The sequence below is a fragment of the Asparagus officinalis genome, chromosome 5, assembly GCF_001876935.1.
Source record: "Asparagus officinalis chromosome 5, Aspof.V1, whole genome shotgun sequence".
Classification (NCBI taxonomy): Eukaryota; Viridiplantae; Streptophyta; class Magnoliopsida; order Asparagales; family Asparagaceae; genus Asparagus; species Asparagus officinalis.
Window position 1 is genome coordinate 86,733,038 of NC_033798.1, and position 23,526 is coordinate 86,756,563.

The window sequence follows — 23,526 nt, forward strand, 5'->3', positions numbered from 1 at the left end:
CAGTTGTAATCCTTAGAACTTATATGAGATGTTATCAAATATATAATACATCGTGGCACCCCGCCGTCTCAAGACGACGTGGCCTGCGCCTGTGGGCAGTGGTAGACGAAGTAATCCTATTCGGATGTAATCAACAGTACATCATAATCTCACGTCCTCTCACTACAATGTTAGCCTCCTGAAAGACTTCCATAACGGCCTGGTTGCCTAGTTCATGTAGAACTCCTGAAACTCCTAAGATGAGTATCTGGCCTTGCTCCTTCCTTTTCCCTTCATCAAGACTACTATATAAAAGCTGCCAGCCTGTGCTAGTCCACATCACTTTATCAGTGGTTTATTTAGAATTGCCTAACCCTTTCACCTTCGCGATTAGTAATACAATTGTAATCTGCTTTATTAGTAGCGTGCTGATTCGCCTCCTAATATGGACTAGATTTTGGCTCTCTCTCAATAATTCATTGGTTGTAAGCAAAAACTCGAGTTAGGTGTCAGCTCTGATAGTGGTTCTCAAGCAAGCTCTGAGTATGAAAAGTGATCTCAGTGATAGAGCTAAGTCATCTTTTGTTCTGCACGTGTTGGGTAAGTGGAGTGACAGTCGGCAAGCTGCTGTTCACTCTGTTTAGCAACCATTGTCTCGAACTGAGCAAGTTCCGACCACGGACGATCTTTCTCAATGCTTGTAGCAAGAAGATGGAGAGCTATAATGCCATGATCATCGAAGAGAAATTAAAACAATGTATAGAGAAGTTCTCAACTATGTCGATAATTGCGGTTCGAGGCTATTAAAGAATAATCTGTGTGATTGCTTTCTCGATCTGAAGAAAGCCAATGGATGTTCCTACGTTAACACATGTCATATACTTCGAAAGTATTGCTGACTATATGTGGACATGCTCAAAACTGGTGCTTGTATCGTGACTGACACATTGAGAGTGTCGGGCTTGGTTTGCGCTAAGATTGCGAATAAGTCGTAGCAATTTTCAGTGTTCGCCACGTCTAAATACAATCCGTCTTTCGAGTTCGCCAGATGTAGTAGATTGATCTGTCGGACCCGTTCGGGACTGCGACAGAGGTCAAGATTCTCTCTGTGCATCGATCGCCGAACCCAATCTTACGCTTTACGATGACATCGACACAGTTCAAGATACTGTCGGACCATCCTTGGCTCTGAGTAGTTCTAGTCGGTCGATCATCGATTAGATTCAGTTTATTGTCCAGCTGAACACCTACCGGTCTTTCAAATCCGATATAGAGATGTCGTACTCTCGCGTCTTTGGATGAAGCCTGAGGTGAAAGACCAGACCGATGTTTTGGCCCCCCTGCGACAATCCTCCTTCATGTTACCAGAACTCATATACAATTCACTCAAAAACGGTATCTTATGCTTGCTCCTCTTCCATTGCCTGAACACCTATCAACAATACTGTCTAGTATTATTCGTTCGCCACACATGTCATCATTATCTACACAAGTCAGTTTGTCGAGTGAAACAAACTTGCTCCTGGCATAGTCGGTACCTCATATCTAGTCGTAATAATACCATTGTACGAAACTACATCTAATACACTCTACAAAAACCGATCCTTGTCGACGGTGTCTCGTGAAATATAAGACGACTCTCCTGTACTCCATCTTGCGGATAGTTGTGTACACAGGGATACTTTTTCACGTGGCGACTATCATCAGCTTCAAGTACTCACTACATTACAGGTAACGACTCGTCACTAATCGACCTGCACCCCCCTAAGTCCGCCTTAACCGCCGTACAATGCACCCTCCTACTCGGATGTCAGGAGCAATCCGAGCATCGTCCGATCCGCAAACCGAATACTGCCCGGCCTATGCGCTCTGCAGACGCCTACTTAATCTACCCTCCTACACATACCCAGCTCACAACACGCGAATCGATCACCCCTGATTTAAAAATTATGACTCCATAGTGCTTGCTTATATGCTTCTCTAGACGCCTGGGGCCTCACACACATCGCCTTCGTGTCGACACAAGAGTGTTCATGCTGTGTACTGGGGCATACTAATCGCGCGAAGAATGGAATATGTTTGGTCCCGAGCTAATCAGACTGTAAAGATTGAATATCATTTCTATACCAATTGAAATGATTTAAATGATAACAAAATAATTTATATTTGTGTTTGGCATAGGTCACTAACTTTCATTATTGCGCTCTTTCTATATTTTATCATGAATATGTGTTAGATTACAAGAGTATGACCCAAAGATGGATATACATCATATTAAGGCATATTATGAGTTAGAGAAGAGAAAATTGAAGAACAAAAAGATAACTGTATTGAATATATTGCTCTTCTACCTGTATGAAATATTTAGATACCGAGAAGCTACTTGATCACACATACACACGGCAAACGACACACCGATACTATATGCGAAACTTAGATATGTCACACTACATCACAGGGCTATAGGTGTGGATTGATGAATTCTATAATTTAGAAAAAATACCTCCATTCAATTGCGTTAACTCCATTTACAGTATCTCATATGTAGTTATATCAATAACATTATAATTATACTCTAAAGCAGAACCTCAATTTAGCTATTTCTGGAGATAGTCATATTAGATCCTTAATAGTCGACCTATATTGAGGCGAAGTATTCTTATGTAGAAATCGGGAGACATACTACGGCCAACTCTACGCGTGATAACCTGCGCAATACAAGGTCTTCGTGACTTCCTGTTGTCCTACAGTATAGGTCGACTAATTAACATTATTAGTTCGGCACTCACTGAAGGGAAAATGCTCATTTTCAAGTTTCTGTCAAATTACAGTATAGATCGACTAATGATCATTATAGTGCGCACTACTGAGAACATTTTCCGAAACACAGAGTCCTGTTTGAACACCTCAGTATAGTTCGACTAATGACTCAGTTAGTCGGACTACAAGAGATAGTTTTTCTAGTTTCTTACCAATTTGATAATCTGACAGATTTTTGGCCGCTTTTAAAACCGTTTTTTAATCCTTTAAAAAACTTGTCCTTTTCAGGAGGGGCTTATATATAGGTTATCTTTGTTCAGAAAAATTGTACATTGCATACATACCCATAAGGGCTTTGCATTCTTTGTGTGCAATTTTTCATAGTGAAAAACATGTCTGATTTTTCTGAAAAGAAGAGTTTCTGGGAAATTGGCCACTTATACTATTCATCAAAACAAATCATTACCGGCCAATTTTACTAGAGATTAAAAAGTATCCTTAGAGCGCGACTGTTGCACTTCAATACACATTCAAAGGCTTATTAGGCATCATGTGTTCTTGTTACAAACAATGTTTTTCTGGTTGTGAGAGTGTTAATCTCTTGGCTTAGAGTATTGCGGGTTTCAAATTGGCGAGGAGCTTTGTCAATTGGCTTGTGTGCAATTTGCCGGCGGACTTGCAAATTGCGTCAAGTTTCGTGCATTTGATTTTGAAGTTTATCAAAAATTCACTAAGTAGGCAAACCTCTCAATGGCGGGCACTTTTGCATTTTCGCTGACCGCGGGACTGGCCATGTACACCGGATGAGTGCGAACCAGGATCCTATTAAAATCCTTGTTTCGACCCATCACTGTGATTTGGCCAAATTCATGAGATTATCATTTTCTTTGCAATTTAGTTATCTTACTTGCAATAATTTAAAAAGAGACACTATTCAGCCCCCCTCTAGTGTTTAGGTGTATCTAGTAGCCTCCACCGAGACACAATCTCACATCCACGTCAGCCTCCCGAGATACAACACCCCATCTTTCGAGTCGATTACTATATCAGATGTCGACTTCGTCTGGGGAAGGTAAAATCTCTTCATTGGACTTAACTCACGACTGCCCGCTCCCTCCGTTTGCAGCCAGATCCCATCCCGACCAACATCTCGCCTTTGCGTGTCGACACAGCAGTGTTTAGCTCGATTGCATCTGTGCTTATTCGCTTCAAAGGCGCAGAGTGGCGTGCTCCCGACTTATGAGATCATATATCCGTGGAACAGCAGTCATTACCCCATAACAATTGACCAAACTTCGCACGGGACTTCAAGTCTTGTGAAGTTCTTTTACATAACAAAACTTCACCGGCGACTTCAAGTACAGTAAATTTGCGTATTTTTTTTTTGTCAAAAGCGATCTCCAGTTTCAGCCAGTTGGCTGCAAACTGTGCCTTGCCTTTTGGCAAGATAAATTTCAAAGATGTCGTTTTTTACTAATTATTTAGAAATGGGTTGCCCTTTTCAAAAATATTGTCCTTATATTTGTTGGGATAATTCATAAAACACAATCCTGAACTTTAGTTTTTTTCACAAAACCTGAACTTTGTCGAACTGTTGTCGTGTCTCAAAGAACACCCTTTGACTGCTATGTCTGAGGCTCAATAACCTCCTTGAACTTTGAATTTTTTAGCAAAAACCCCTATATAGTAATTTGTCAAATAATCTAAAAGTTATTGAGAAAGAAAACACCCAAAGGTTAAAACGTTATAGGATAAGGGACAATCCATTACCTGAAATAGTCAAAACAAATTTATATTTTTTGCTCTCAAAATCATTTGTAGTTATTTGTAAATTACAACGTGCCGATCGCAATTCTAGGAGAAAAATATTTAGTGTTGAGGGGGCTTTTGCATAGACCACCTTCGATGTTGTCAGAAAGTGGAATTCCTTATATTTTAGAGGAGATTTTTTTTTGCCATGTTTTCGGAACTTTTTAGAAGGTATTTCGAAGCCTATTTTAAATGAACTGTTCTAAAGGTTAAAGAATAAAGTTCCTTCAAATCATCGATAAAGTTGATCTAAATCATTTCGAGTAGGTGTGGAAAAGGTATGGTTTCTCAAAAAATTCAAAGACTTTTCTTTTTCTTTTTTGAATGCGTTTTTATAAATTCATATTTTGAGAAATTTTGGCATACAATTAAAAACTGATTAACATTTCTCTTCTCATCAACATGTTACATTAAAATACTAAGAACAGGATACAAAATACGGTGTTTTAAGATAGGAAAAAAATATACAACAAAGAAAAAACTTTAGGATACAACATAAGAAAAAACTTAGGATATGTCTTTAAAAACCTTTATTAAATGCAAATGGAGTTCCTGAGTAGAAAGAAATTTTTAGCCCAAATCCAAACCCTCTACCTCTGCTAAGCCTACCCGCGGAGCCTCCTATCCCAAGAAGTATAATGGGACTAAGTGGAGTGGTTCTTTTTATGGCCGAATAATGAATAAAATTCCAGCCTCTTCTGATCAGGACCGATTACATGTTAGAGGGGTCGTTTTCCGGATATTCTATCCCGATACACACTCTATGCTAAATCCACACAATATTTCAGCTTCAGATTTGTTGATTACTTAGCGGCGCTCGCCGTGTGTATACAGAATTGTTGGAATGCTTCGCTCACATCTAATCCTGAGTCTACCGGTTCATTACTTACTCCTGCTGCTCCCTATGTACCCGTTACACATTACACTTTCTAGATAGTGGCTATGAGTATTGCCCTCTGACCCTACCCCGGCTCACCTCCGAACCCTTCATCTCGCCAGTCCCCACCACTCATTACGTCAGTCGACTCCACAGGTTCAGGTCATCTACCTCGCTCTACGTTCGTCTACGTCACCTCGAGACAATCTTTATTATTCAATGTGCTTCCGGATCGCGACACTCCTGCAGTTATCGCGCGGGTGCGTCTGCACCACTTAATCCCAAATTCGTTCACCCACAGCTGCTGTCTGAAGCGGACAGTATGTTCCTCATCATTCTATTCTTGAATCTTACGCTTCATACTTCTCCTACCTCTCATTCCCCTTGGCATGGCAGGCCACTCTCAAACACTTCATACTATGACAACACCCATTCCGCACCTGCTCGCATTCCCAAACTCTCCTCTCCTCCTGCACATTACTGCCCCTGTCCCTCCACACTTCTCACTGCACGCACTTATGGAATGATAAGTTCTATTGTGAATTGGCATTCAAAACAACCCAAGATTATTACCCTTCACAATAAGGGAGCGCTTGTAGGTCGGAAACGTTTTTACTTGTTATTATTCAGATTTTATGAATAATCCGAAGTCAATTTTAGCTTTTACAAATCGCTTGTTGATTGAAAAGGACTTTGTTAAGTACTTTTTGCAGCCCTTACATCATGTCACGTATGTCTTTATGTCATCTTTTATTGAATTATTGGTTTCTGGGAGCACACTATTAGATTATTGCTAGCCCGTCGCCAGTTATTCAAACAATAATGACACGTCATGTGTCAGATATCTGACAAATCACAAAAATAACTCATTTATCCTAGCCAGACTGAATTTTCGTTACTTTTTCATATTGTTTTATAATTTTTCAAGGCTTGTTCTTATAGGGGGCCCCTGGCTTCTTTTCGCGGCGCGTTGGCTTCAGACTATCATAATTTCCCTACACATTCTCCTTAAACACTGCTGTCGAGCCCTAGCACCGCCCTGTATTCGTTTTTGAATGTTTATCGCGATAAAGACCGGCTGAATACAAGTGACTTATCGGGCGATATTGCTCGGCAAAAATCGGGAATCTATCAGCCTTTTGTTTGGAGCTTTTAGATTTGGCACAACGGGCACTCTATTCAGTTGCATTTTAAAGCCCGACTCGAGGCCTGATTTTTTACCAGTTTGTAGGTAGTGTCTTGCTCAAACATAATTATTTACATATTTGTATGTTTATATTTCATCAAGAGATGCCGTTAGATTACCTTTCTGAATCTTATATTATGTATATCGATCATCCGTGTAATTGCTCACTCCGAGATAATACTAATTATATCCGGATATATCCCTTTCGGCATATTTACTATCTCATTAAGTCCCCATACTCATTTTGGATGCGTCAAAGCCCAGGCTTTCATTGATAAACGGCGAGATGCAAGCTCGCTTCAGCCTTATCGTTCGCAAAGCCCTGCAACTCCATCTCCTGTTGAAACAATATAGCATTGTAGAACCAAATAAATGGGTAGTATCCTGCTTTCACAATGAGTACAACGTAATAGGTCGGATCAACACAGTCAGTATGACGGTGTACACCTCCACGGTGGTTACAAAGAAACGAGATCATAAAAACTTATTAGAATCGCTACTTCCGAGACACACCACACAGAGAAGAAGTATATATATACTAGGTATATTAGTTAGTAATACTATATAGTATATTACTATATATATATTATATAGTCCGTGCTCACACACGCGTGCGCATATTATGCCTCTCTGCAAAAAACCAACCAAACTGTTCCATTCCCAGCTGGCCTCAAGAGGAAAATGTTCCTCTCTCCCCAAATTCCTCAATCCCTCTCGCCCCTCCGCCATGATTTCGCCTCAATATCGCCACGACACCGAACGCGGCCAGCCGTCTCCGTCCGCCACTGATCGACGCCCCACGACACGGGACGCCGCCGAGCCGCCCACCCTCCGTCATGCCCTCCTGCTCCACAAGATATCGCCGTCGATCTCCTCCGCCTTCAGCCCTCATCCGGTCGATTCTCCTCGCCGTCGCCGCCGCCGACGCCACGCCGCCGCGATCGGATCTAGTTTTGATGATGGATTTGTTATCAGAACTAATAAAGCTCATTCATAATGTCTGATCTTTGTGGGTTCTTTTATATAGTTTCTGCACATATTTTCTTGATTATAGATAATTGTGGTGCTTCTCATGAAACATCTTAGTGTTACCAAACAGTCTAGTGATCTGAAATCTTTGACAGAACTATAAATTTCTATATTTTTGATTTTCGGCATTAGCCGAATGTACTAACTTGTGTTATTCTCATGATTCTTTATAAATTTCTCAAGGTATTAGCGATCCACATAAATGATTGCCCACATTATTTCTGCTGCTCATAATGTTTGAAATGCGAATTAATTATTCAAATTTATAAATTTTTTTTGAAATTTTACAGACAGTTCAGGCACCGTCAGTTTGAACAGCGGCTGCATCCGAATAAGAAGAGCTTCTACGAATGGACGATGATTGTGAACTAGTATTGGATTATACATTAGGCTGATTTCAAATTATATTATGAATTGTATGATCTATAGGGGTTATAATGTTACAGGTTTTCGTGCATCTGCTTTTGAAGTGGCCACCCTGATATGCATCAAGGACCTTCCACCCGGTTAGCTCCTTGTTGAAAATTGTGACGAACTGTCAAGTCATGGCTATCTAGCTATGGCATTTGATGTTTGAGATTTGTTTTACTTCCCTAATTTTTATGTATTTGTACTTTTGGACCTTTAGATAAATAGATACATCCGTGATACTTGTTGATAGCCCCTGTTTATGATAAATATATGATGTACTACACACTTTGTTTTTCTTGCATTTATGACATAAATGAAGTTTAAAGTTAATAGATGCACACAGCTTTCATGATGCAGGCTTAGCAGGCGGAAAAGTGTCAGCAATGTGGTTGATGCATTACAATATCACTATTGCAATGCCAACTGATAGTCCTCACAAGTTGCTATGCTGCCTCGAATTCTCAACTAGAATATATATGACAATCTACAAACTTTTCGCGAGTTATTTGTCGACCTCACAAGAGAGCAATGCGACATTGATATGTAATATGCATAATTCTGTTTTCTTTCCAGTTCAGAAACGTATTACCAAAATTTCTTTTATTATCATAAGCTCAAATTTCATATATATGTCACTTCTTTTGCCTTCTGTTATGGTACTTTGAGCCTTCAAAAGAGTGTTTATGCATCCATACGTCAACAATTACGACAATCGACAACTGAACTTTAAAATTAATTGTTTATGTTTAACAATCATTTAATTCATCTAAATATTTTATCTATTTAGAAAAAATCAGCCTAATATTCCTCAAAAACAGAAATATTACCAATATAAGTTCAACTTATCTGTCACTCCCACATATCGTACCTTTACAGGATAGGGGAACGCGTATCTTGCTTACTTTAGTGCGTGGTTATCTATGAATCAGCTCTACATTATCTATCAACAACAATGGCGCAGTTGATAGCATATGAGCAGTGATTGCGGTCTAAAGTGTCTGTCTGCCCTCTTAATTTGAAGAAGAACTGATGAAAATAAATAATGGAAAACAATAATCTACTATATGCAGGCACATAGTCAATTGTAAAGCACTGTGATGTATATCTAATTAAGTAAGCGCTATATCTTCAACGCTAACAAATTCATGAATAAGAACAATATAACAAACCCGCATTAGAATCATTTTTAGATCACAACCAACAGAATTGACAAATAAATGTGAAGATTGCACATTAGAGTACAACCATACTTTAACACTCTTCTTCATCTATGTCGTTGAGAATCAACCTAAATACTAATAAATGATAAAGTCATGAAGAGTACAACGTCTACAAGATGCAAAAAAAATTACGTGTACACATTACAAGAAATGGATATCAGATACAAATTAGAAAAGGAGAGATACCTATACTTCGCTCATCCAAATACAGCATTTTAAAAAACAACAAAAAATTCCTTTGCTCAACATAAGTTAATGTACACAAGAAACCAAAACAAAAACACCACAAGTTTCCGACAATAATGGGACAGGTGCAAATTGAAAACTCAACTCCACTATTACTATTACATTCGGCTTTCAAAATATGAATCAGGAAGGCCTGTTACCTATAAGTTATTAACTATAATTTTCTTGTCCCAAAACGAAAATCTTCACTCTAAAGACCCACTTCAGCCCCTACACAAAGCTGTGAGTCCATACAGATTTATCTTCATCTTTAATGAAAGATTAAGCTTCCATCTCTTTTGGCGCTTTCAATTTCCAATTGCCCATCCGTTCATTATCAAGCTAGCGCATGTAACACACGAACTCAAGGTCCGTTCGTTGCTTCCGTGTAAGACGACTTATTCACTTATTTTTCATCTTCACTTGTGCTCCTAAAGACGTGTTTGTCTTTCTACATTGGCGCGCAATCTCTCCCACCTTGGCAAAGACATATGTTCCATTCGACGCGTCAAATGTCCACCTTCAACATTTCGCTTCCATGTGAGTTCAATCTCTGATTAACCGTTCATACAAAATAGATATAGAATGCCTTAATAATGATTGGTGCAACAATCAATTTTCTGTTCTTTCTCAACGAAATAATTTCTACAGCCAATATTTCAGTTCTGCATTATAATAAACATGCGAAGGGCAACACAATACATCCATCAGAAATATTTCAGGTATTTTCTCTAAAACACAAAAAATCTTGACTTCCAACACAATAATCCATACATGGGCATACAATTAACAAACTTAGTGAACATTCATGCTAGATATGAAGAATATACAACAATAATGATCTTTCTCCGTTGCTAATTACAGAGTTGTTATCGCTGTTAAACTATGAAGCTAATAGTGCCGCTCCGGTTTGAATTCTTTTAAGATTCGTGTTGCTTCACAGCGCGTAACAGGCGTCTAGAACCGACTTCAATGATGAGGCTGTGTATCACTTGAGAATATTCGCACCACTTCGTCACCTTTATGCTGTAGTGTGAGAATGCAGCATGAATTTCAGGGGCGAACTTTTTTCATTAATATTTCATCAACCTAGCTATTTGACATCGCGCATCCTCACTCAATTCCATCGAGTGTGTATCCAAAAAATATAACTAAGATTTAATTCCGACAGTCTATATTCTTTCGAGCCACGCGACATTGTTTATACTAGGCATGAACAAAATGGAGTGTAAATAAATATATGGGAAAGCAATGATCCTTTACTTCATTATTTATGTAGATCATTCAATGCCAGTGTCTCTTAGCGGGCTTATAGCTCATTTTCACAGGCTCCTATAAATATTATGCTCGCGAATATTTACTATACTAACTGCACAGCTTTTGATCTTCTTGAATGTACAGAGGAAAAGTCGAGATCATACGGTTTCGCCCTGCTACTTCCACCTAGTAATGGTCGACCAATGGTTTTTCGGAACATTAGCCGCGCTGCGGTTTCAAAGAACCTGACGGTTTTTTCTGGTGACCTGAATCTCTGCTTCTGTTACAATTTCATAAAATAAAATTAATAAAATCTGAAATTAAAATTTAATTTCCCATTTCAAACATTATTCGAGCATAACTCAAATGTGCAACTCATTCTTGACTAGCGAGACAATCGCAAGTACCCTTGAGGAAATTTATAAAGAATCATGAGAAATAACACACTAGTTACACGTTCCTAATGCCGAAAATCAAAAATATAGCAAAACTTTATAGTTTCTGTCAAGATTTCAGCATCACGTAGGCTGTTTAGGTAACACTAAATGTTTCATGAGCAACACGCACAATTTATCTTATTATCAAAAAATATTCAGAAACCTATATAAACCGAACCCATTCACAAGATCAGACATTAGAATGATTCTTATTAGTTCTGTAATAAAAATCCATCATCAAAATTAGATCCGACGGCGGTGTTTTGCTAGACGGTGTCTGTTTTCGTGGTTCCTCAGTCTAGCCGGCGGCGCGGTGGGGGGACGGGCGGAGGAGATCGACGGTATGAGCGGCTCGAACGGCGGAGGAGATCGACGGCCGATATTGTGGGCAGGGAGGGCTGACGCCAGCGGTCGCGGGGGTGGCCCCGGCGTCGCTGGCTCCTGGCGGTGTCTCCTCGCGGGCCCCGCTGGCCGTGCGCCACCCCATCGTCCGCACAGCTTGGGCGGTACGGAGAGGAGCGCTGCGCCTGGCGGGCGTCGGACCCCTGCTCGTCCCGCGGTCATTCTTGGCGTAGCAACAATCGTTCGGAAGGGGAGAGGGGAAGGAAGGGAGGAGAGAGAAACAATTTCTCTTGATGGCCAGCTGGAAGTGGCCATAAACACGGTGCAGGTTGGTTGCTTTTTTTGCCCTCGCAAAAAGAACACCCTGCAGGCATACATGCGTACGCATTGTGCGGGTAAGAACGGACTGATACCTATATGCTTCAATACTCTATATTATATAGGTCATATACTAGTATATAGTATATTATATAGTTATATATATATATATATATATAGCACTCAATATACTATATATATATATATATATATATCGCTATATCTATTATGATATATATGGGACCCGCGAGATACACTCGGTTTATGTTTCGGGCTCACTAAATCGGGGCCTCGTTAATGGTCGCCGTATTATAAGGCGCCTGGAAAACTCAGAGAACCCTCCGCCGTCAGATTTTCTAGCCCTCCACTGTCGGTTTTTTGTTCCGTCCATTTCTTTGTGCGCGCTTGCGTCCTCTGCCGCCTCGGATTGGAAAGAGGAGGAAAACTCTGCCGGAAATCGTCGCCAAGCTAAGATTTTTTTCCCTCTCCGATTTCTTCCCCACCAACGCTGAAATATTGGTGCAAAACTCTTGCCACGTCAGATTGTTTCCTTCTCTGTCTTTGTTTACAAAAGTTTCTTTTTTTTCTATGCGAACCAAACGCACACACAGAAAAAGTGAAATACATTGGTTTTCCTCATTTTTTATGTGCGCCGATACCAAGCCAAAACAATCTGATTTCTTGGAAAAATGTGTGGAACAAACCAAACTTGTGTTTCTTTACATGGAATTACATTTCTCGCCTATTCATCAGGAAACGAATACCGAAACAGCCCCTAAAGCACAAAATTCCTCCTTACTGGTAGATAGATTGCTGGCCAGTATTATCCTCAACTCATTCAAATGGGGTGGAGGGGCCACCATTCACATGCGGTTGATATGGCTGGTCCGCAAATTGAATGAGTCGCCAGTTCGGGAATGAGCGGATACCATCACTACACGCCACAAAATCTTGTGTGCCCTTCATTGGCGGTACCCAGTATGCCTCTCTCGTCCTACGTCTCTCTCTCTCTTCTCTTCCCCTGATATACTATATTCTCGTAGGTACTATACCATACTACCCTATTACTCTAACTAGCCCGTCTTATAGCATATTATATCTATATATATATATAAAAAATGGGTATGCTTAGTACCAAGCACAAAAAGTTATGCTTGGTAGTGAGGCTTGATAGTGAGGTGGCATAATCCCCTCCACTCATTCAAATGGTTACATATCCTTATGTACTCCTCAACTCGTGTGAATGCGATACCTCATAAGAAAACTGGAAAGACACCATATGAATTATGGAAAGGCTATACACCTAACCTAAAATATTTCAAAACGTGGGGGTGTCTTGCCAAAGTCCATGTGAATGAACCTAAAAAGAGAAAATTAGGACCTAGAACTGTAGATTGCATGTTCTTGGGTTAGGCTCAAAATAGTCCTACTAGTAGATTTCTTGTTATCAAATGCAACAATAATCTAGTAGCTGAAAATACTATTATTGAAAGTAAAAATGGTGATTTCTTTAACGATATTTTTCCTATGAAAAGTAGCTTTGAAAAATCTAAGTTTCATAAGGACTCACAAGAAGTGGTTTGTGAAGACTCACAACAAAATCCCAAAAATTCTGAAAAGAAATTCGGAAGAGTAAAAGAGAGAGAAAATCCACCAATTTTGGTGATGACTTTTACACATTTCTTTTAGATAATGATCCTATAATGAAGCAATATGCTCTAGAGAAGCACCATTTTGGAAGAATGCAATCAATTCGGAATTGAATTCTATCATGTCCAATCATACTTGGGAGGTGGTTGATTTGACACCTGGTGCTAAACTTACAGATTATAAGTGGATCTTCAAAAGAAAGCTTAAAGCTGATGATTTAGTTGAAAAGTATAAGGCTAGGTTGGTAGCTAAGGGGTTCACCCAGAAGAAAGACAGATTATTTTAATACTTTTGCTCCTGTAACTAGAATTTCTTCTATTAGTGTTCTAATGTCTTTGGCAGCAATCCATAATTTATTTGTTCATCAAATGGACGTTAAGACAGCTTTTCTGAATGGCGATCTAGATGAAGAAATGTATATGAATCAACCTGAGGGTACTATCGTACTAGGAAATGAGCAAAAAGTATGCAAATTAGTTAAGTCTTTGTATGGGTTGAAACAAGTGCCTAAACAATAGCATGAAAAATTTGATAATACATTGTTATCCAATGGTTATCATATAAATGATGCAGACAAATGTGTTTACTTTAAAAGATTTGAGAATCATCGGTATGCCATTATCTGCCTTTATGTGGATGATTTGCTCATCTTGAGCCCTAGTCTTGAATTAATAAGTGAGACAAGGAAGTTTTTATCCTCCCAGTTTGATATGAAGGATCTGGGAGAAGCTGATGTAATTCTTGGGATTAAAATCCTTAGAAATATAGATGGTTTCACTTTGACTCAAGAACATTATGTGGAAAAAGTTTTGAAAAAGATTGAATATTATGATAGTAACCCTGTGTCAACACCTTATGAGGCAAATGTTCAACTTAAGAAAAACAATTCACATAGTTTTTCTCAACCCAAATATGCCCAAATTATTGGAAGCCTTATGTACTTGATGAATTGTACAAGACCTGACATAGGTTATGTAGTGGGCAAATTAAGTAGATACACTCAGTGTCCTAGTCAGGAACATTGGACGGCCCTAGAAAGATTGATCAAGTACTTAAAAGACACAATTAATTATGAACTAAAATTTGGAAGGTCTCCACCAGTATTAGAAGGGTATTGTGATGGAAACTGGATCTCAGATTCACAAGAGATCAAGTCCACCAATGGTTATGTGTTTACCCTTAGTAGGGGTGCAGTGTCTTGGAAATCATCCAAGCAAAACTTGATAACTCGGTCTACCATGGAGTCCGAGTTAGTTGACTTATTGTTTGTGGAAAATTTGATGTAAAAAGACAATGAAAGAAAAATTGACTTGTATTCTCTCAAAATCGATTACAATTTGGATTCCGATTACAAAAGAGAGGAGGATGAATTTGATTCTCTCCTTTGTTTAAAACTGGGTTCTTCTTGGTAGCGATGGAGTACCTCCTTCGATTGCTTGCGTCGAATTCGCTCTCCGTTGACGATCCGACCGTCTTATCTCACGGGAATAGTTGACTTGTAGGATGAATTCGGTTTAGAACCCTTAACCAGTTTAATAAACTCAGGACGAGTTGAAAACTCTAAAAAGAGTTGTTAAAAACTGAATAATCGATAATAAACTTGTGCGGCAAGTTTAATTAAAGACTCTTAACGAGTTTACTAACTCAGAGCGAGTTGAAACTCTGTAACCGAGTTGTTAGAACTGAAGATGCGGTTAATAGCCAAGTAGATCCGCTGTTGGTGAAGGGATTCTCTAAGATTTGATTAACTGATTGCTGATCAGTTCCTTGATCTTTAAGAAAATCGCCTTCTCTGTGCGGTTAAGCTGTTGAGATCGAACAATTCCCCACCTTGTGCGGTGTTGCTGCTGAAAACTGATCAACCTCTTACTCAGTCGAGTAAGTTGGTTATTTATAGGGGGATTAGGGGTGTAACCAACCCCTAAATCCGCTCCTAAGTGGGCGAGAATCCCTCAGAACGTGGGATAAACGGTTGTGAGGCCGTTCAACTTGTGTTTGAACAAGTCAAACGCCCAAGTTGGCGTTCTGGGCCTTAACTCTGCGTCTAAGGCTTGAGACACAGAGTTAAATCTCTGTTAGAGATTTGAGACGCACAGGCCACTTGTGTGCTGAATCTCAACTCTGCGCATGGTTGAGTATTTGCTGAAGAACGCACAGTTCGTACGTTTTGTGTTTTAACTCTGCGTTGCAGAGTTGAATGTCTGCTGGAGAACGCATGGTTCGTCTGCGTTTTGAATTTGGGAAACGCAGAGGTGAACCCTGCGTTTGGGAGAGGTTGTTGGTTTGTAACCTCGTCCGTTGTAACATCGCAAAGGCTATTGCTCATTGATCTTTGCTTGTTACGGGATGTGAAAGTCGTCAGGTTGTAACCTTCACTGTAGATTGTGAAGACTGCTGAACAGAGTTTTCATCAGTTGTCGGAAGCGTCGTTGAATTATAACTCTTCTCGCTCTATGTGAAAAGTCATCTATTTGCAGCTTTCGTTTGTTGGCATGAAAGCTATCTGATTGTAGCTTTCATTGTTAGAACTTGATGGGGATCAATTGTCCACTGTGATTTTTAGACGAATACTTGCCCACAGCTCTCTACCAAGCAACTCACCAACTGAGTCCAACCTTTTATTTCTGAAATTATTACACTGCTCATCAGCATCTCTAATAGTTGCTAATATAATATTAGTCATGTTATTATCGCAGCCATCAAGATCAATCATCTCAAACATGCGGCCGTATTTGTAACGATTGTAGAGTTGCGGATGCAGTGATTAGGAAGTCGTATGATTGTAACTTCCATTGCTGGAGCTTGATGGGGGTTAACTATCTATTGTGATTTTTAGACAGCCTACAGAACCCCCTCTAAAGTTTTTGAAAGTTCGCGGTTGACTGGGACGAATTTTCGGAATACTTTGGATCCCAAAATTTTAGTTGGTTGGTTATTTACTTCGTCTGATTTGAAGACATTACGAACTTGGTTGTTGGAATGCTGAAATTTTGTTTCCTCGAACCAAACAAGATAGCTTTTGCGTTTTGCTGACAATGAACTTAGTCAAACAAACTGAATCCCAAGTCATCGTCAGGCTCATTGACAGGCTCGTTCTTCTTCTCTTTCTCCTTAGAGGCAAGAGCAGCAGCATTCTCAGCAGATGCAATAGAGATAACAGCAACAGCAAGGACGTTCTTGTAGGCATTGACGAACATATGAAACGTAGCTGCAAGAGTTGGATAAGAGAAAACCAAGGACAGTGAAGCAACCATAGAAACACCTGCTGTAAACTTGTCAGTGAGGTCATCCTTCATGAGGTTGAGCGCCTCTGGGCTTACGACAGATCCATTATCATAGACAGATATAATCGCAGGCCCACACGAGAATGGCTCTACTCCAAGTTTGGTCAGGAGGGTGGCCTCAGAGAGACCCACTTTATCTCCTTTCTTGATCAGCTCAACTGGGATAATGAGTTGCGCGCAGCTTCTGTCTTCATTAATCTTGGTGGGAATGTTAACCCATTTTAGATGAATGAGTTGTGCGCAGCTACTGGCTTCATCGACCTCGGTCGGGATGTTGAGCCATTTGAAAGAATGAGTTGTGCGCAGAATCACGTTTGACAGTTTTATCGTTGCCGATTGTAATATGTTTGTACTCATCTAACAGACTCCCCAACGGAGTCGTCTGTTTCTTCTCGGCCTTGATCACCTTGATGGCCAACATCAGTCTTTCTCTCTATTTATTAAAGCTATGTCTTGGCTTTAAACATTGAGAAGTTCATTTGGTGGCGTTCAAAACGCACAGGTGGATTCACATGCTTGAACATTGCTTTAAACATTGAGAAGTTCATTTGGTGGCGTTCAAAACGCACAGGTGGATTCACATGCTTGAACATTGAAACGCAGGGTTGAACTCTGCGTTCAGGAACTCAAACAACGCGGACACACAGGCCGCATTTGGCGGGATTCTGGGCCTAGAATCTCGCCCCGATTCGACAGCTCACAGCTGTTTATAAATAGACCGCTGGGGTCAAATCAAAAGTCATCCGACTTTTCATCTGTCCTTTCTCGAAAGATTTAACGAAAATTTCGTTCTGAACTCCGGTGAACCCTGTTCATCTTCCCCGATCATCGTCGTTAATGGGTCCAAGAAAGAGGACTGTCTCCCATTCCAGGCCGACCGCTGCTGCGGCGTCGTCGCCTCTGGCTCCCCTTGTCGGTGGTAAGTGTCGCCCCTTTATTGCCGTCAAACTTGCTTCGGCGAGTTCTCTGGGAACCCTAGATGGGTTTTTTTGTAAACGAGGAAGATGACTCGTTTTGATATTGTAACGCAAAGTTGGGACTCTGCGTTTCGAATTCGAAACGTTAGGGCCCGACCCCTGCGTTTGACCTTTGTAACGCATGACTTGGATTTTGCATTTAAAATGCAAAGTCCGACCTCTGCGTTAATAAAATCTTAACGCCAGGTCTGAGTTGTACGTTTGAAAGCTTGACGCAGAGTTCGACCTCTGCGTTGATGAAATTTAAATGCCAGGTCTGAACTGTGCGTCTTGAAAGCCTAACACAGAGTTCAACATCTGCGTTGATGAAATTTAAACGCCAGGTCTGAACTGTGCGTCTTGAAAGCCTAACGCAGAGTTCAACATCTGCGTTGATGAAATTTAAACGCCAGATCTGAACTGTATGTTTGAAAGTTTTTTTTTCTCTAGGGATTTTGACTAAGGTTCCCTTTGTTTTATTTCCTCGTTGACTAATTGAGTACTTTTCTCTTTTTGCAGTGCCTTACTCCCGCGAACCTCTTTGTTTTATTTCCTCGTTGACTAATTGAGTACTTTTCTCTTTTTGCAGTGCCTTACTCCCGCGAACCTCTTACTCTTCGTCACCATTTCGGGCGCGAGGGTGGCGTAGATTCAAATATGCAATTCAATCTGCGTCAGGAACTCTCAATTTTTCAGGATGCAGACAAGGATCGTGTTACCTTGATCTCGAATCCAAGCCCAACTGTACTCAGGATATTGGTGACAGATGCCAAATTCAAAACCGACTCTCGTAAAAAACTTACCAAACCAGCATTCTTGTTTGGCGATCATGTCGTCATCCAAAAAGAGATTGTGACTAACGGCCACTATAAGTGGTTGAGGCAAATAGGAGATCGCCGCTTCTTCCTCCCTGATATGCATATGATGTTTCCTATCGCTTACTATCAGTGCGCTTCCGTCCCTCGACATATGGATTGGGACCTTGTCCGGGAGCATGATGGGGTAGTTATCGGGGCTTTGACCTACACAGGCGTACACACTGTAGGTTACAATCGACAGGTGTCCGCTTTGGAGCTCTGCCTGTTCTCACGGGGGTATCCTTTAGGAGAAACAGCTAGTATAGCCAACACTTTTATGCGGAGATTTCTGGCCGCGAAAGGAGAATTCCCTTCCTCAGTATTTAGGGCTCCTGGATGGGTACACTCTATCGAGACAGGATGGTGGACACGAATGACGGACTTCGTGATAACAGAGTTAAAGGGATCATTAGCTCAATCTGGGCTTGGTTGCCCTGTAATAGCTACCAGATGCGGTATTGACTACAACTATTACAATTTTTTCTCTGTTCTGGAGAAATATAACCCGGAGACGTGTACATTCTTCACACCAGTGGGGGAATTGGGGTTTGCCCTCCACGAAATGTATGACGCTTCGGGTCTTCCTTTTGGAGACTTGCCCTATGAGGAGTTCATCCCAGGATCAAACGAGCTTAGGATTTTAAAGGAGAAGCATCCTGACGTCTATGACACTCTATGGGAGGTAATGTGTCATTTTCAAATCTGCGCTCAATTGACGGGGGCACGAGGACGTGGTATAAAGCAGCTATCCTGGGCTGATTATCTATTCTAGAATTTATCCACAAAACTGCTAATGTGTCTCGTCGGAGCGTGAGCGCCCCTGAGACAATCCAAACTCTGATCAACGACGCTACGTCCCATTATGTCAACGAGGGATTGGAAGAGGATTTCCCTGCACAGACTGAGTTTGAAAGTTTCCATCACCAGGCTGCTGTGCCTATTTCTGACAGGGCCTTGTTGGCCGGCTTCCTCATGTTGTGTCTAAAGTGATGTGTAGTCCCTACGAGGCCCATAGATGCTGTGATGATAGAAGTAATCTACCCGGCTGTCCTCTTAGCTCACGGGAGACCTGTGAACTTGCTTTCAGCTATGACTTGCTGTTTGCAGCATGGTTTGAGGGAGTTGTGCCTCGAATTCATTCAGGTGAAGGAGGTAGATTCTGAAGGAAAGAAAAGTTTTGTGACACCAAATCCTTGAGTTCCCCTACCATATACCTATTTGATGGCATGGTACGTATCCCATTGCCCTCTTTTGATGAGTGCCCCATCTCCATCGGACGAAGGGTTCATCCCTTTTGTACAGCGATTGGAAGGAGCTTCTTGGGAAGGCACATATGTAGTGAGGGTTCGTCAAATCTTGTCGAGAGACCTCAATTATCAAATATTCCGCTGTTTACCAGACTTTGAAGGCGGTGACTATGGGCAGGTGTTCCAAGATACGGCTGGTCCAGACGGTTTTACCCGCTTAGATGGAGGGGTCTTCCACTGGCTCTTGAACATTAGACCAGGTTATCTCCTCCTTAGGCAAAATGACAAATACATAATCGAGCCGTATCAGCCGTACCGGTTTGCTCGCCAGTTCGGGTATGACCAATTATACGTTGGGAATCCCCGAAGTCAGCTTGCAATTGTTGGCAATATATACGAAGGAGCTAGGGCCTGGTACTACTCTACCGCAGGCTGCACTGGAGCTACCTTTAGGTTACCTCACAAGACGCCCAACTCTCTTTCATCCATAGCTTTTTGTAACTGGTATCACACAGCTTCCAAGATACCTGATTATAGGTTGAAATTGTCGGGGCTACGGGAAATTAGGAAGAAGTACTCATCCAGAAGAGGATCCCGGGTATCTCGTCTGAAGGGAATCAATGAGTTCTTATCTTATGAAGGTGAGGCTGAAGAAGGAGCAGGGGATCTGGAACCAGAGAGTGCTCCAGTAGCAAGCCCTAAGGCTGCTGAAACTCCAATCAGGCTTCAGATGCTACTCTGGAGACGTCACTTGCAGTGTCTCCTGTTAGAGAGACTAGGCCTCCTGCAGATGAAAGTCAATCTCCCGCTGCTTCTGTGTTACTACCACAGATGGAGGCTGCTATTTCTAGCCCAACGACCGGCATTATGACTAAAGCGGATGCCACTACAGGTTCTCCTGGATTATCAACAGCAAATGATGAAGAACCGTTAGACTACGGAACTTCTTCCCATAGCGATGATGCTGATGAGGAGGAAGGTGATGGTAATGAGGAGGAAGGTGAAGGTAATGAGGAGGAAGGTGAAAGTGATGAAGATTCCATCGGCTGGGCTGATCTACCACCACCTTCTTCTGACAAGGCGTCTGCCTATATTCCTTCTCCCCCCATTGGTAAAGATTATCCATTTTGATTTGTCTGGTGTTTCTTTCTTCTATACTAACTACTCTTTCGTGTAGGTTCTCCAACTCATGGGGTTGCTAACACGACTTCGCTCCCGGGCCAACAAGCGACGGTCACTTCTCCTGCTGAGAAATTACCAGCAATGTCGACCCCTATGCAAAAAGAACCCTTTCCGTTAACGATTCCTCTCAAGTCTGTGGGGACGAAGATTGTGCTAAGTTCAGCCCAAACAGGGGCACTTATGGTTCTACCCTCCAGTCCTTCACAATTGGACGTCACTATGGCTTCTCCGACTTCTTCACCGCTCTTGCATCAGGGTCTATGACTTTGGGCTCCCCAACAGTTTCTCCTGCGAAGTCTTTAAGTCCAATGGTCATCCCCTCCATGCTTAAGCTTCTTGTACGACCTCTGGAGGATGTGATTAAAGTGGCTATTGAGGAGGTTGGTGCCGGACGAGCTACATTTGACTCCTTTAAGCCTATACTCATGCCATTCTTGAGCGGCATTTGGTACGTGGATGACGCTCGTTGGTTTCAGTACTACTCCGAGAACATCTCTCGGTTAGAGAAAGATCTGAGGAGTTTGGAAGAATTGCATCGCGCCGATCTTGCTGCCCAGACTGTGTTAGTCTTTGATAATCTTAAAGCTGAAGCGGCCCGCCAATACGAAACTCTTCAAGAAGCCATCACTGAAAGGGAGCTCGAAATTGCATCCTTACAGGGGCAATGCATTCAGAAGCAACATGCTGTGGATGCTTCTACTGCTGCCATACAAACTTCCAGGGCGGCACTTGACCAACTAGAGGTGGAGATGGCTCGTCACAGGGCTGAGCTTGCGCGAGAAGAGGAAATTTTAAAGAGACTCACATTAGAAAGCGTGAAGACTTACGCCACTTATCGTTCGTCAGTGCAAGACCTTGAACTTATCCAAAAGGAAGTTAATGCGATAACACCGGACGAGGGCGTGCTCAGGAAGAAAGCCGAGGTGATGGTGCAGGCCGCTCACAAAGAAAGATTATCTGCTATTAAGTCCCGGCTTGCGTCTTTCCCTTTCACCGATCCGGAGGCTTAGTTATGTTTGATAAGAACAGGGCTTTTGTATCACTTCTTAAAATTCCTGAATAAAATAAAAAGAGTGATTTTGGCTATTCTTTTATCTACTGCATGTGTCGTGTCCTAACTCGCAGCAAATGCAGTTATATGAACAATGCCCAACTTATAAAATTTCCTTTATTATCTTTTGAGATAGTTCTAAAAAAAAATTTAACTTGTTGGGTATGGGTATATGAACACTTGTTATTCTTACGGAGAAGAATTAATTGGTTCAAACAAGTTTGAATTGTTAGAGGTGTCTTGTTAACATAACAGAGGCTAGTGGATCTATCGCTCCATTAAACAGAGTTAATAGAGTAATTTTGGGGACCTATCGCTCTATTGAAGAGAGTCAATAGGTTGATTTTGTCAGAGGTGTGATATTAACATGACAGGAAGAAATATTACGATCGGAGCAATTTTAAGGGCTTATCGCTCTATTGAGGAGAGTCGATAAGTTGATTTTTGTCAGAGGTGTAATATTAACGTGACAGGAAGAATATTGTGATCGGGGAAATTTGAGGACTTATCGCTCTATTGAAGAGAGTCAATAAGTTGATTTTGTCAGAGGTGTGATATTAATATGACAGGAAGAATATTACGATCGGAGCAATTTGAGGACTTATCGCTCTATTGAAGAGAGTCAATAAGTTAATTTTGTCAGAGGTGTGATATTAACGTGATAGGAAGAATATTGCGATCAGAGCAATTTGAGGACTTATCGCTCTATTAAAGAGAGTCAATAAGTTGATTTTGTCAGATGTGTAATATTAACGTGACATGAAGAATATTGCGATCGGAGCAATTTGAGGACTTATCGCTCTATTGAAGAGAGTCAATAAGTTAATTTTGTCAGAGGTGAAATATTAACGTGACATTTGCGGGGAAGATATTTTAACGTCTCACTTGGGAGGATTGCTACGTGTTTTATCATCGGAGCGATGAATTGTGATGCTTGTGATTTGAACAAGATTCTGGGGAATTTTATCACTCTATTAAGGAGAGCCGATAAATTGGATATTTACTACTCCATTGGGGAGATTTAGTAAATTGATCATGATTTGAATGATTTTGGAAATTTACCATTCCATTGATGAGAATCGATAAGTGGATTCTGACAGAGGAATTATAGCCGTATAGGTGTTGATGTCAGCTAAATTCAAACTCTGTGAGGATGATGATCATCTAGAGCGTAGTATTAACCTAACGAGAATTTAGATTTTGCTGAAGAAATACAGCAGTTTAACAATGGTCTGTTAAAAGAATTCATGAACTTAGAGAATAAGTGTCATGTTTGACAATACAAAGGTGAATCCTTCGTTTAGAATTGACAACGCAAAAGATAACCTTTGCGTTTGAGGTTCGAAACGTAGAGTTAAGAACCATCATAACGCAGGTCTAGGCCTAGCGTTTGAAGAATTGAACGCAGAGGTGAACTTTGCGTTAAAGTCCAACCGATCTTATCTGTAA

At 41.0% G+C, this 23,526-nt stretch overlaps 1 protein-coding gene across 1 annotated transcript; it reads right to left on the reverse strand.

Annotated features, from left to right (window-relative positions):
• On the reverse strand, nucleotides 16,542–17,141 carry LOC109842122 (60S acidic ribosomal protein P0-like). The gene has a single exon (XM_020411032.1). It carries the CDS (start codon nucleotides 17,139–17,141, stop codon nucleotides 16,542–16,544), a length of 600 nt encoding a protein of 199 aa, XP_020266621.1.